This window comes from Nelumbo nucifera, chromosome 2, assembly GCF_055504915.1.
Source record: "Nelumbo nucifera cultivar China Antique chromosome 2, China Antique-T2T, whole genome shotgun sequence".
Classification (NCBI taxonomy): domain Eukaryota; kingdom Viridiplantae; phylum Streptophyta; class Magnoliopsida; order Proteales; family Nelumbonaceae; genus Nelumbo; species Nelumbo nucifera.
This window is the reverse complement of record NC_142650.1, coordinates 45,782,901-45,797,010: the sequence shown is the minus strand read 5'-3', so window position 1 is coordinate 45,797,010 and position 14,110 is coordinate 45,782,901. Positions and strand designations below refer to the sequence as shown.

Here is a 14,110-nt window from a genome sequence, read left to right as displayed (position 1 = left end):
TGTGATAGACAAATGTTCAGATGAATCGGATATAAATATCACTACTGTAACCAGCAATAGAGGGAGATCATTGAAATAAATAGCTGCTTGAGACATAAACTAGAACCAACCGTACATTCTCTAAATGCCAATTGATAATAATACACACACAGCCCGAAAAAGAAGAACCCCAATAAAACCATGGGATCATCGGGCCAGCCAGACTTGAAGATGCTAAAAGCTAGCTACATTATACATCTAATTACAAAAGCATTTTATACATGCTAGTTCAAAATAATTCGTGCAGGAAGGCAGATACCAAATGTTTGCTCCTCCAAAAGGACACCCTCACAAGGAGCAAGCTTCAGAACAAACCCAGCAGAGAAGCCATCCCTTTTCCGTATCTCAGTAAAACATTTTCCCAGTACCTGATCCACCCAATCCTCTATTGTTCTCTTCTTATCTGATAACCAAGCAGCCGCAAGTATCTGTTCCATGACTTCTGAATCAATCTCCAGCAGACTATCAGGACCAATCACCTTGTTGAAGCTCTCACTTATATCCTTTAATATTTTGTCAGCAAGACCATCAAAATCAAATGGCTTGAAAATGACTGTTTCATCAACTTGACCAAGAAAACCTTCCAACCAGGCCTCTGAGTTTTCTGATACAGAGTCACTGTCACAGCTTCCATAATCCATGTCATTTGCTTCCATTGCTTCTATGGGAAGATTCAAATCTAGATATGAATGTGAAACTTTGTGGACTCGCTTGGTCATCTCCAAGGTCTCATTTTGCTCTTTGGGGTCACCAGTTCCACTTAGCTTCCGCTTATTCACAACCAATAGGCCTCTTTTTCTTGAATTAATCAACACATTTGGATTATTTCTTCCTGCAGTATCCTCGAGAACACATTCAAGTAACATCTGCATTTGCAGACCTTGAGCTCCTAGAATTCTTTCCTCGGGGAAATTAACAGATTCCTTCCCAGAAAAGAAGTTTTTATTACCCTTAATAATTCTTGATGTTGTCACAAAGATTGCATTATTGATACTGACCTCCCTTCCATGTGAATCTGAAAACTTGCCAGTCCTTATAGCTTGGGACAAGCTATTCTGGACCAATAAATCAGCCTTATCTACATTTTCAAGGAAGACAATTGACAATGGTTTCTTGCCTAGCTCCCCAGTAATATAATCAGTAACTGTCTTCCCTCTGAGTTTCACATCACATCCATTCATTTCTTGGTGACCATAGACCATGCTAGAATGGGTAATCCCATCTTGGGAACTCAAATCCACACAGATTAGGTTTTCTTTGCTGCCAAATATCACTTCTGCAAGGGCCAAGGCAATTCTCTTCTTTGCAACCCTATCGGGTCCAAGGAAACTGAACCATATATCTCCTTTCAGGTTTTGACCACGGCGTCTTCCGCTTTCTTTTCTACAGCGAGCTACAGTCTGACCAACAGCACATATAGCTTCATCCTGCCTACCAACCTTTTCAGTAAGACCTCTCCACAAATTCTTGAAATCTCTTGGATCAAGCTGTCCACTCAAATCAGGAGCAGTGAAAGGGGAAGATCGGGCAGGAGGGTTTAAAACATTCCCATTGACCACATTAAGCTCAGCAGAAAGGCAACTAGAGCAGTTCTGCAGTTGCCTATCATCAGGTTCCAATGTTGGTTTCTTCATCTCCTTATGATTAGATGCATAGAGTGTTCCCAGTCCTAAATCTGTTGTTACAGAAGTTGCAGACGAAGGTGACTTATGACCATCAGGTACGCTCCAATGTGGCAATGGGAATGAAGCAGACATGACGCCCTCTTTCTGATTACTTGCATCGTTTGAATGTTTAACCTGTAGTTTTGATAGGAAACTGTCACTCTTAGTTTCAGAAACCAACATAACTGGCACATTCAGTTGTGGCAGGGGAGCTCTGTCCAGGGAAATGAAAGGAAAAACATTTTCACCTCCACTTTCATTCTGAGATGCAACTGTACCGTCACTGTTCTGATTACTTGCATCGTTTGAATGTTTAACCTGTAGTTTTGATAGGAAACTGTCACTCTTAGTTTCAGAAACCAACATAACTGGCACATTCAGTTGTGGCAGGGGAGCTCTGTCCAGGGAAATGAAAGGAAAAACATTTTCACCTCCACTTTCATTCTGAGATGCAACTGTACCGTCACTGTTCTGATTCCCAGGTCTTTCGTTACCATCCTGATATATATCAGCTTTGGGTATTGCATGGCTTTGGTGAAGACGCTGGCAAATATCATTCCATTTCCTTCGCAGACCTATAATTTTAGCTTTCAAGACCGTCCCATCATCTTTGGCCTGCACTGAAAGGATGGAACACGACATTTAAAAAAGTATATTCACAAATCCTTCCATGCAGATACCGTATGTAGAATAGAGAGCTGGGTAAACCATGTCAAAGGTTTAAACAAAACCTTCAAATCCACAACATGAAGAAATTCAAACCTGATTATGTAAATGGGGAAAACAGTTAGAGTGAACCATAATGATAGACTAGCAATAGTATATGTGATACACACAGACTCCTAAAATAAAGTGTACCCAGTGATTCTGTTGATGTCTACCCTATTTTCTATGAAGATTGTGACAGGATGGCTTTTTGTGATGCCTTAGGACCCCATTCATTGATCATGATCCTCCACCCAAATTAAGTGTTCATAACCACTGGATCTATACCATTTATAACATACAAACATTGATGAGCCATCAGGGTCCAAACTGGAACCTCAGATTTCCTCACTAATAATTGAAAAAAGTTGAGCATATCAGGGAGTTGGGCGTAACTTCGACAGAGATGCGCACCTTTACAACATCCAATCCTTTGCTTGTTGTGAGTTCAGGTGACTGCAGCCAGAAAGACAAGCTTGATTGGTACTGGTCTGCAACTGAAACAGTGTGGCCAGCCTTCAGAATAGAAGAAACTTCTTGTTCATACTTCTCATTGCATAGGTGACAACAAGATATGGCTTCACATATGCTGCTTAATGGGCCCTTCAAATCTGATGATGTGCAAAAAACTCCACCAAATGGAACAAATGATTCCATCAAGCTGTAAGTATAGCATGAGCATGGAACTGTGAGACCCAATGGGCAGAGATAGTCAGAAGCCAAAGTGAACACATGATACTGACGTCAGAATTCCTAAACAACGCACGATGAAGAGAAGGCATCTTTCTGTACTGTTATATATAAATTAAATGCAAAAAAAAGTGGAGGTTTTTATTGTTTCCAGTTGCAATGTAAGACTCAATTCATGTTACCCTATCTCCAACTCAAGTAAAACATTACATATTTGTGTACATACAGCCTGAATTCTTATGCTTACCACAAAGAGGGTATAAACTCCAATAAGTGACTTGCATTACATATAAATAATTAACAGAGAAAGAGAAACAAGTGATAGTTAAAAGAGTTATGAGCTAGAAGAAAGACTTGCACCAAATAGGTCTGCAAATGGATTGGGTCAAATTTGGATAGGGGTATATATCTGAATCCGATAAGCAGAACAAATCTACAAAACTAAATATAACACACACACACACATATAAAACCAATCCACTTGCATCCCTAGCACCAAACTAGAGTGTCTATATCTTAACAGTACTCCTATGTGAATATAAACATACATATGTATGTCACCATGTCTGTGTGTGTGTACAGCTGATCTCAGTGTTTTAAAAGTGCAAGGCGCAAAAAAGGCGTGGGGGCCAATTTGTGCCTGAGGCGCAAGGCAAGGCATGTGCCCTTTTGAAGCAAGGCGCAAAAATACAAAAATAAAAGCTAGAAAATAAAAAAAAAAAATTGTCAGAAAAAGCAAAAAAAAGCTAAAATTTTCAAAAAAATAAAAAAATATAAACTTGAATTTTAAAATAAATGTTTTAAAAAACCTATTATCTAAAATTAAAATACATAAACATAACACGTAAAGCATATTCAAATGAAAACTTAAAAATAAAATCAAACATATAAAACATTTTCAAGCATGTAAAACCCACAATCTCTTTATTTCCTCAATTGCATTACTTCAAGTAGCTAAATGTAAAACATATTACATTCCTGATTCTACGAGCTGCCTTTGTGCCCCCAACAAGCCCATGTTAGGGTCTTAAATCTTAGTTCTCACACACAAAAAAAATGATTTTATAATTTTAATTGCTTTTTAAGAAGATATTTTATTAGGATGAATGAATGAAAAACATTAGAAAATAGGGGGTCCTCGGAGCTTCGGTGAGCAAGCGAAGCGGAGCGGAGTAGAACCCCCTAATTTGCTAATGTTGTACATTCATTCATCCTAATAAAATATCTTCTTAAAAAGCAATTAAAATTATAAAATCATTATTTTTTTGTGTGAGAATTAAGAATTTAAGACCCTAGCATGGACTTGTTTGGGCTTGCATCAAGGGATGTGGTATGGGGGTCTGGGGGCGAAGCCCCCGACCCAGGCACTAGGTTAAAAAACAAGCAAAAAAGTGTGAAATTTTCAAAAGGCACACATCTAGGTTGAGGCGCAAGGCACATCAGGCATGCGCCTTTTGAAAGGGCTGCACCTAGGACCTAGGCGATGCGCATACCCTAAAATGTGCCTCACCCGTGCGCCTAGGCACGCCTCAAGAGCGCCTCTTAAATCACTGGTTGATCTCACAATGATTCTGTGTTTTCGAAGTCATCATTTCTAGCCTGGAGATGGTACATAGTTTACCGGGAGAAATGTAACTTAACCAACTACTAGCTTATGCTGTTTCTTGGCCAAATTTGGTGCCCAGTCATCTAAATCTAAATGTCTAGAGCTGCTTCCCAAAGAAAAAGCAATCAATCATCAAAGATCCTTGAGTAAGATTTGTCATGCCTATTTTTGATTGACATAAATCTCTTTTCTAAAACTATTATTTTAAGAAAGTTAATGAGTATGTATTCAAAAAGCAAGAGAGTACATGGGAGGATGTATAGTGGTGAACAAGGGAAAAACAACTCCCCCTACCGACAAAAAAGCACCATGTGGGAATCAAGTTGTTACTGTACAATAAAGCATTCACAATTCCTGAATTAGCTAATCTGCTTCAGTATTAAGGTCATTAAGAATCCATTTAATTCTAAAATCTCATTTAAGAGATGCGCAAGATGTCAAGGACCTTTGTCTGCTCTTTGGCACGTAGATAGCAGTTGCTGAGTCTACCCATAGAGCTATAGGGGCCTCCTCCATTGCTTATGTGGAATCCACATCTCCAATGGCCCACTAAAGGCCCCAAAAAAAATCCCCATTATCCTCAAGACATGATCCGCCCATTTATTTCTGCTTTATACCTTTTTTATCGGTAATTCTCCTTTCAAACCTATTTAAACCAAGAAAGATCCAGTCTCACTTGAAATGCTTCCAAATCTACCCCAGTATTGTAAGAACTGCTCAAAACATGCCTAAATTCCAAAAATTCCATCCAAGTCTCAACCATAAATTCCTAAAATTAGAATAATAGTTCAAAAATCTGTTCATCAATGGTTTAACCCATGGTTCTAAATTTTGGTGAAATTTCAGTTTCAGTTATCAAAATACCAAAATTTTCTGGAGGATTTGTTTTGAAAAAAAAAAAAAACAAATCTGAATCTCTCCTGAAATCTCAGAAATTTCTCATGTATTTTGTCCAAATTTTCAATTTTTTTATAAAACCTATACAAATGAATAAGATAAATACAATGAATGTTATAAAATATCAGAATTATTAATAAAATAAAAATACTGCACCAAAATAGTTACCAAGATCTCAACATTTTTTTAAATTTCATTTTGAACTGGACAAAATTTCTAGAATTTAAAGCCTTGCTTTGGTTATTGAAAGCATAGGACCATACATTGTTCCAGACTTATTACAAGCTAAAATATAGATCATGCGTCAGGTTCAATATATGCAGTCATGTTAAAATTGAAACAAAATAAAACTATGATGAAATATCATTTCTCTATTTCAGGGCTCTACAATGTTCTCAAAACAAACTAGTTCTATCACATTTCCGACGATTTATCTCTGTAGAAGTAACCAACAAATAATTACTTCTCTTACTTGTTATATATTACAGTTGTTTATTATAGCTTTTTGAATCTTATGCATGTAAGTATACTTCTTTTGACATTCCTTTTAGTCCAATTGATAAATTCTGCATTTTTGCTAATATTTTCCCCATCCTTCCTTAAATTTTCCAGATTTTCCAAGATTATATGATCCCATTTCCACATGGAAGAGTTGACATAAGATTTGCCAATTGCATAACCAACACATAGGGCAATGCAGGAACAGGGAGGTTTCATCCAATAGGCCTAAGATAACTTCATCAACTGTATCCTACTGTAATAACTATTTGGTATAATATTTCAGTTGGGGAAAATGGAAAAGAATACTATTGAACAAGTAAATAAAGATCAGATGGTCCACATCTGGTAAGGAGTTCCTATAAGGTGGAATTGAATGGTAGGTAGGTAGCAACATCCCTCAGCACATACACCACTGTATAAACAACAGGTACATCTATAAGATCAACATCCCTCTTTTTGGCCTGCCACAATCACAGGTTAGAAACCTTTTTTCTCCATAGAAAGGCCGTGCATCTTAAGCAAGATGTGTAAGCTAGGTTTGACAAGAAGCGGAGATAATATCAAACTATAGTAAGCTAGGTTTCCGTACCAATTAATATGCCTGCAAGAATCTGAATGCCAGGATGATTACCTTTTCAAAATACAAAATCAATAATACAGGTCGAATTTATGTAAATCCAATGTTTCTCAAGCTATGGCAGGATAATGGAGCCTATTGATTCATTGCTAACTAATAATCTGGTACTAAACTTAAGCTGTATAACAGATAAGTCCGGAAAAGCGATGCAAAAAGATAATGAAGTGCAAGATAGCCTATCCACCTGTAGGGCCGTGAGTAGAGTCCTCCGAAGGAGGGCCTATGAGAAGTGATGGGCAGGAGCTGTAGATCCCAGTCCTTCTCTATGGAAGGAAACTTTGTTAGGAACTTCAGATAAGTCTCATAACTGGCTGCTGCCCCCATCAACCACAGTTTCTGACGATGAAGTTCCAACAAACTCGTCAGTTGGGAAACTACATAGCTCATATCATGAACCGAGTCATCAGCAACGAATCCCTTTAAGTCTCCAAAGCTAACGATCACACCAGACCCGGAAGAACTCTCTGCTGATCGACCTACCTCCTCAAACCTCAGACCGAGCAACCTCTCATTCCCATTCTCCGTGATAAACTTCGAGACCTCCTTCTCCATACAAATGAAGCTCAGTTCAGACACTTCTACAGGTAAAACGCCTCCTTTCCTTCTCTCTATGCAATCCCCGAAACTCCGCATGGCATCGTTTGCGTAGACCCCAACAAGCAATGGATTCCTTCCCTTCTTCCTTGCAAGAACCTCCCCAATTCTCTTGCTGTTCTCATCTCCATCCGCATAGACAGGAATTCCCGACAACCCAGAGAATGGAAAACTGAAATTCCGTCTACCCGGCTCAGAGTCAACCCCAGTTAAATTACATAAGAAAAGAGGTGGGCACCGGGAACGAGGATACCGAACGAGTGGTGGAGGTGGGCGAAGAACCGCCAACTTGATGTCGCAGCTACGAAAACCAGCTTCCCCAAAGACCCTGCTAACAACCGGGTCATCGAGAATCGACAATATCAACTGCTGAAGCTCAACCTTGACGCAGGACATAGACGACTGTTGTTGCTGCTGCTGAAACAAATGAAAGCTCTCCGGGTTTCTCCTCTGATTCGCTTGCGAGCGTCTAATAGCGGCCATCAGAGAGTTGGATATGGGAGGCTCATCTAACGCTTGGGAGGAAGGAAGACGATCGAGTGCAACACCGAAGCACAACTCAAGAGCTTTGAACTGAAGCCGAGGCGGGTAAGCAGAGCTGCGCGCACGGGCACAAGCCTCACGCAGTGCCGAGGAAGGCAGCGCGAGGAAGGCTGAAACGGCGTGTAAAGACGTAGTCTGTGCATGCCCACGGCGGCGCGCGACAGCGACCGCCTCGTCGAGCGCGTGCGTAGCCTCGGCAGTTAAGCATTGCCTCGCAGCGCTAACCGGCGTCGGCATCACCGGCGACCATAAATATAACGCTCTTAAGTCTTAACCTCCAAGCAAATAAAAAATTCGAATGGAGTAGACTCCATCACCTTTTAATTTATTTAAAGTAGTCGAGAGAACTAGAAGCATTGCTGCTGATGCTGTTGTTGTTGCGACCGTGCGGTCCCAGGTCCCTCTCACCTTTTCTCTTGGGCCGTTGAACAAACAGATGAAGAGCACAGATTCTCTCGAATAAAAAAATCTTCCCATTCCGCTTTGGACAGAGAAAACCAATCAGTGTGAGAGACTATTAGCGGGTGGGGGAGAGATCAGAGATGCTGTGCCCACTTATTTCAGTGGGGGCAACAACCCACGTCACTTATTCGAACGAACTTTTAGAGAGAGATACAGGTGGAGAGAGAGTATATCGCAGAAGCTAGAAAGAAACTAAAGAAGAAAGAGAGGTCAGAGGTCGTTTAAATGGCAAAAAAAAATTGCATGTGATAAGGTGGATGAGAGAAAAGAATAAGGCCTCCTCCACCAACCGGGCCAGGGCCAGGGGCCACCAGGCCCACCACTACACAATACACATACATAGTTGATCGTCATTTTGGAATATGAAAGCACTGGAAGAAAACATCTTCCCCCACCCATCCAACGGTTTTAATCCCCCCACTGTGTAGTGTGTAGAAGTAAAAAAAAGGTGCTGATTGATGCGTTTTTGTTTGCTTTCCACTTTTGTCCAGTTTAGCAATTTTTTCATTTTCAACCACTTTTTGATGAAATGCCCACCAAGTGCCCACAAAGTAGAATTGGGTGCGTTTGGTTAATAATTGGAATCGGAATCAGAATCTTTTTAAGTCTAAATGAGAGCCGTTTATTCTTATGGTCTGTTTGTTTTTAACAGTAATGAAAATATGAATTGGAATCAACAGAAATGAGATTTTATTTCTAGACAAGGAACAGAGAATGACCATTGGGTCGAATAGGGATATGACATTCTCACAAGAATTAGAATAGGATTCTTATTTCATCCAACCAAATGATTAGAATTGGAATATCCAGACCCCTATTCCTACAAACCAAATGAGGTCTAAAACTTAAAAACTAACAGTAGGATATACAAGTAGGGGAAAGTGGGAAATTAGGTAGGCTAGCGTTTTAAGTCATTCTCTGTCCATGGTCCATTGTCCGACCATCACTCCAGACTCCGTATAATATTAATATGGTTGAAGACTTACTCTAGTCTAGAGAATGGGGGTACCCATAGCTAAATAACGAAGGATCTCCTCTCTTCTATGTTCTCCTCCTCTTGTCTCTGGATTGGCTATAATGTATCAAAAATTAAATATTCATGTGATGCATGTCAAATTGAAATGCAGAGCATGTTATGTTACTTACTGATGCATAATATCCGCTTCAAATCTAATGTCATCCTTTTTTATGCCATTGCCGTCTTGCCGAGGCTTCCATTTGTCAATTGTTCACATCACTTTTCTCTTTCTTTCACACAGAATTCACATTACTTCTTTTCCCCCTTAGAATTCCGTGTTTTTAAATTGAAAAAAAAAAAAAGACTATATTTAAACTCATCTATAACCAATTCAATTAAAACCAGAGTGCAATCACTCCCTTGTAGAGCAAACATGGGCATCTTTTTACACGGGGAGATGCATCGAACAGGTCTCTTATAGATCCTAATGTCTAAATTCATGGTTGGTGGTGGACCTCTCCTCTCCACATATGGGAGATGCATGTCTAATTTACAGTCACCATGAAAGGAACTACTCACATCACACATCATAGAGGTGGGGGAGATGGTCCTGCTCCTAAGTCTTGTTTGGCGTATGACTTATATATAGATATAGCTATTTTGAGTTGCGTGTATGCTTGCCCGCACATGAGTACATGACATGGTCATGGTGGGGACGTCCCTGCACCCGGACAGCCTGAATTATATCAATACATGGATACACACTCTCTCTCTCTCTCTCCTCTGATAAGGACAGTATTCTGTTCTACACTTCTAAGCCATCAAAGCCAAAGCCCAAATGTGGTTCCTTGAGGTTATGGGAGGCCATGCAGGCATGCACCTTGTCCACGGACATGGGCCTCTGCTACTTGTCACGTCACCCTGAAAGATCGGGCCCATCACTAAATGGATTCAACCCTAAACTTAATTGTTGAGATACATTCAAATGCAATGGTGTTGTGGGTCTCAATTGTCTAGAAATTAGACGCATAGACTGATGGGCGGGGCCTCCTACGACCCGCTAACCTAAGAGGATATTTGCCCTATACCGAATACACATGTGCTGGACAGACACACCTTGTCAAGAGTGACCTAATCTGATTAGAGATAGAAAGGGGCACTTATGGTGAAAGTCCAAGAGTATTCGAGCTCCACGTGGCTAATTGCTACATCTATGGTAGGTAGAAAAATGGTCCTAATGGCTACCTGTCAAAGGCTGAAAAGCGAAAGCTATAGTAAGGACATGGGCGCAATTAAACGTTTACCAAATATCAAACAAAAGAAGGATAAAATATAGTATCTAGGAAGATCTGGAAATGGAATCTTACTTTATGGTGATAATTTATTTATTTTATGCTTTTAAAATGGTTCTCCCTCTTTCTACGCATTTATTCATTCTAGTGATTCCCTTTCACTCAAGCCCATTTGTTGCTCTTTTGAGTGAGCAGACACTAATCAACCTGAGAGGCTGGGACCTTGTCCTAGTCAATGCCCAGGACCCATTTTGAGATTATTTCATATCTCTGTAACTGGGTAGCTTTTTATTGATGAGGCGTTTGGGCACAGATTATTTCCCCACAAGAGGATTTTAACTCCTTTTTAACGGTGTATGACAAAGCCACATAAAGGTGACGTGGCTTTGTTATTCACCATTGAGAGAGGGAAGAGTATGATGGTGTGATGGCTCATTGGCTTGTGTCTGGTGAATGAATGGACATCTAAGCAATTGGAAAGGAAAATTTTTAAAAGAAAAGGACGGAGGGGTCCATTAAATTAAATGGGGACCAATCAGGCAATCACCAATGAAGCACACAAGAAAAGCAGAGGGAGAATGAAAGTTGGGGCGTTGGCAGTGAGCGGTGGTGGCACTGGTAAGATTGATTGAAATCTTCTACTTCCAAAGTGGCAAACTGGCAATGAAATGAACATATTCAACCTTCCACTCGCTTAGGAGTTGAGAAAGAAAAGTGAACAGCATGGCTGGCTCTACGAGCTTTTGGTATAAAGCTGCTTCTGCATCCTTGTCAGAATGTCGGATCGAGTCTCTCTCTCTCTCTCTGATTTCATCTTTTTCTTAGCCTTCGGTGCCTCGCACCAGCCTGACATGTCCCTCATTTTTAAATCATGGATTGTATTTTTAATTTTTTATCGTTACGCAATAATAGTCAAAGCCATTGTTTTTCCCATCACACCCCCACTGGAGGAATAGAACTTGCTCTATTAGTATTTGACTAGTTACTCCATTAGAGTGAAGAGAAGGATCAAAGGAATTTGCCGTTGGGTTCTTTGTCATCGCTTTTCCTTTTCTCATCAAGGGTTTTAAATTTAATTTCGGTAAGTATCAAAGTTTTATCCAAAATTTCAGAATTCTGACCATTTATTGTGTCTGAATTTTTAAATCTATTATTGGAATAATATAGACTAAAATGTTATTAAGAATATTAGATGGGTCGCTAGAATATATATAAAAAAAAAAAAGATATATACCTCTATTATTTTTTTGATGACAGACCAAGGGTCCAAGTCAATCCATTGCTATCCCATGTCATATTGACCCACTCCAGTCGTCCCATCGAAAATTTAATGATACACCCACCACCACCACCACTACAACTCAATCCAACCTATTTCTTTTTCTTCCGGCCTGCTTTTAAGGCAGGGTAAATGTTCAGATTGGTCAGGTCAGTTTCCTAATTTTGGTTGTCATTATAGAAACCATTTTTATTTATTAACCAAAAAGGCAGATGATAATGGAGAACTAATCAGCTAATCAATCAAAATCACAAACAACTGTTGTGTGTGACTTGGATGTTGTCTTATGGATTTGATTGAGAAAACTACTGTTGTTGTTGCTATCCACCAAAGCCCACATTGGACGGTTGTGCAGAGAGGCAGAGGAGGAGTGCCACTACCAGTTTTCCTTTTTCTTTTACCCTTGTTTGGAGCATCTCTCTTTAATATTTCGCCCAACCCAAAGGCCAAAACAACTGGTATATATGTTGGACTGTTGCCCATTTAGGCCCTAGACACCTGCATTTCAATCAAGGAAACTGCTCACCATCCAACCACATGTTGGCCATATGGAGTTAGGTGAACCGGTCGTTTGATTCATTGAAAAAACCCATATATATATATATATATATATATATATATATATTTATATTTATATATTCTGCCACATCAACATTTGTTGCTTTTGGAGGCTTTTTTACATCTTTATCATTAAGTTGGTAAAGGGAATGCAAGGACAGGGGGAGATGGAGCCCTCTGAGGAGGATAGTTGGGATTGCCTTTTAAGGCTACAACTGTTGGATGGGAACCTTTTGGATGGACTTGGAGGCCCATGTATGAAGAGCAGTTGGGTAGCCTTTAGCCTTACTCTTTAAGGCAAGTAAAAAATTGTGAATGGGGATGACGTGGGTCTTTTTTATAAGACGATGTTGGGCTTTGTTCAGTTTTGATAGGCAGGGAAACAAAAATCCCTATTCCCTAGTCCTAGTCCATGGAAAGAGTTACTTTTAGTCTACTTGTTTCATGCAGGGAATCCATTATAGAAATGTAGGAGTAAAAGCGTAAATTATGAGATTGCACTGCTGTTTGGTAGTCTACAACTTTGAGTAATTGATTCACTCAAAATAGAAACTCATGTTTCTGGCAGTGGGGAACCTAGTTCCTCTGCACATACATCAATTGCTCTCAAAGGTCATAGTTTCCTCTACTTATCTTCACCAATTCTCACTCTTTCAAACAGGGCTGATGCCCCACCTCAACTAAATGAGAATAGGTATATATATGTATGTATGTATGTATGTATGTATGTATGTATGTATGTATGTGTGTATGTGTGTATTTATACACGTATCTCATTCCACTTCTGCTTTAAGCTCTCTACAATTGGTGTTGAAAAATGGGGTCATTGTAATTTTGGAGGAGAAGCTCTGAGGCGCGTCTGAAAATACTGTCTTTAGAACGTTATTTGCCCCCAGTTTTACTGAGTTTGTTGTTGGGTTACAAGCAAATCCGTTCCCAGGATACAACAAAGTCTTGGGCGAGAATCACACCCGATTGGGTGTATGAAGAAAAGGTAAGTACTGGTTTAGAGAAGACACCTTGAACAGTGACTGTTAACTTTGAATTGTGCCTCTTGATCACACCCGATCGAATCGCTCATCAACGGTGATCAACGGTCAGTATCGCACCAAAACCAAAGCCACCCTTCGTGAGCCACACGGGTGCGCGCAAAGTATGCCTCTAAAGCGCCTCATTGCACCACACACACGCACGCACACGCGTGTGCATGCATTGCGTGGTATCAAACCCCCATACTCTCCTCTATTATTTCTAAGGAGTGTAAATCAGTTCCTATTGAAATACTGAAAACAAAACTTATAATTTTTCAATGTGGGACAAGTTCAAAACTGGGTTTTGCAAGAGAAAAGCTAATTTTTCAATCAAGTGTGTAGGTGCAATTTTTCATGTAATTGACCAATCAAACCCATTGAATTTAATCTCTTATGAGATTAAAATCCAACAATTGGATTCGGCTGCAATTATATTTGGTTTGAAAGAAAAGGAAGGAAACCTCTTTCTTTTCTACCAAACCAAACACAGTTAGACAGCACCGAACAAGCTGCCTATTAACATTGCTTTGGATTCTTTGTAATATACTCAGCATCAGACCCCATCTTATATTGGAATCTCTCTCTCTCTCTCTCTCTTAATTATATTTTGAAAATATCCTCCTCATTATCGACCTCGCAAGTTGATGCTTTCGA

General features: G+C 39.8%; 1 protein-coding gene across 1 annotated transcript; it reads right to left on the bottom strand.

The window, feature by feature from the left end:
• Positions 1 to 70: 70 nt before the first annotated feature.
• Positions 71 to 8,398, bottom strand: LOC104602592 (protein SMAX1-LIKE 6-like). The gene is made up of 3 exons (XM_010266324.3): positions 6,924 to 8,398; positions 2,823 to 3,069; positions 71 to 2,318 (listed from the first exon to the last, which is right to left on the bottom strand). Exons 1-3 carry the CDS (start codon positions 8,111 to 8,113, stop codon positions 264 to 266), a joined length of 3,492 nt encoding a protein of 1,163 aa, XP_010264626.1. The 5' UTR covers positions 8,114 to 8,398; the 3' UTR covers positions 71 to 263.
• Between the last annotated feature and the right edge of the window lie 5,712 nt (positions 8,399 to 14,110).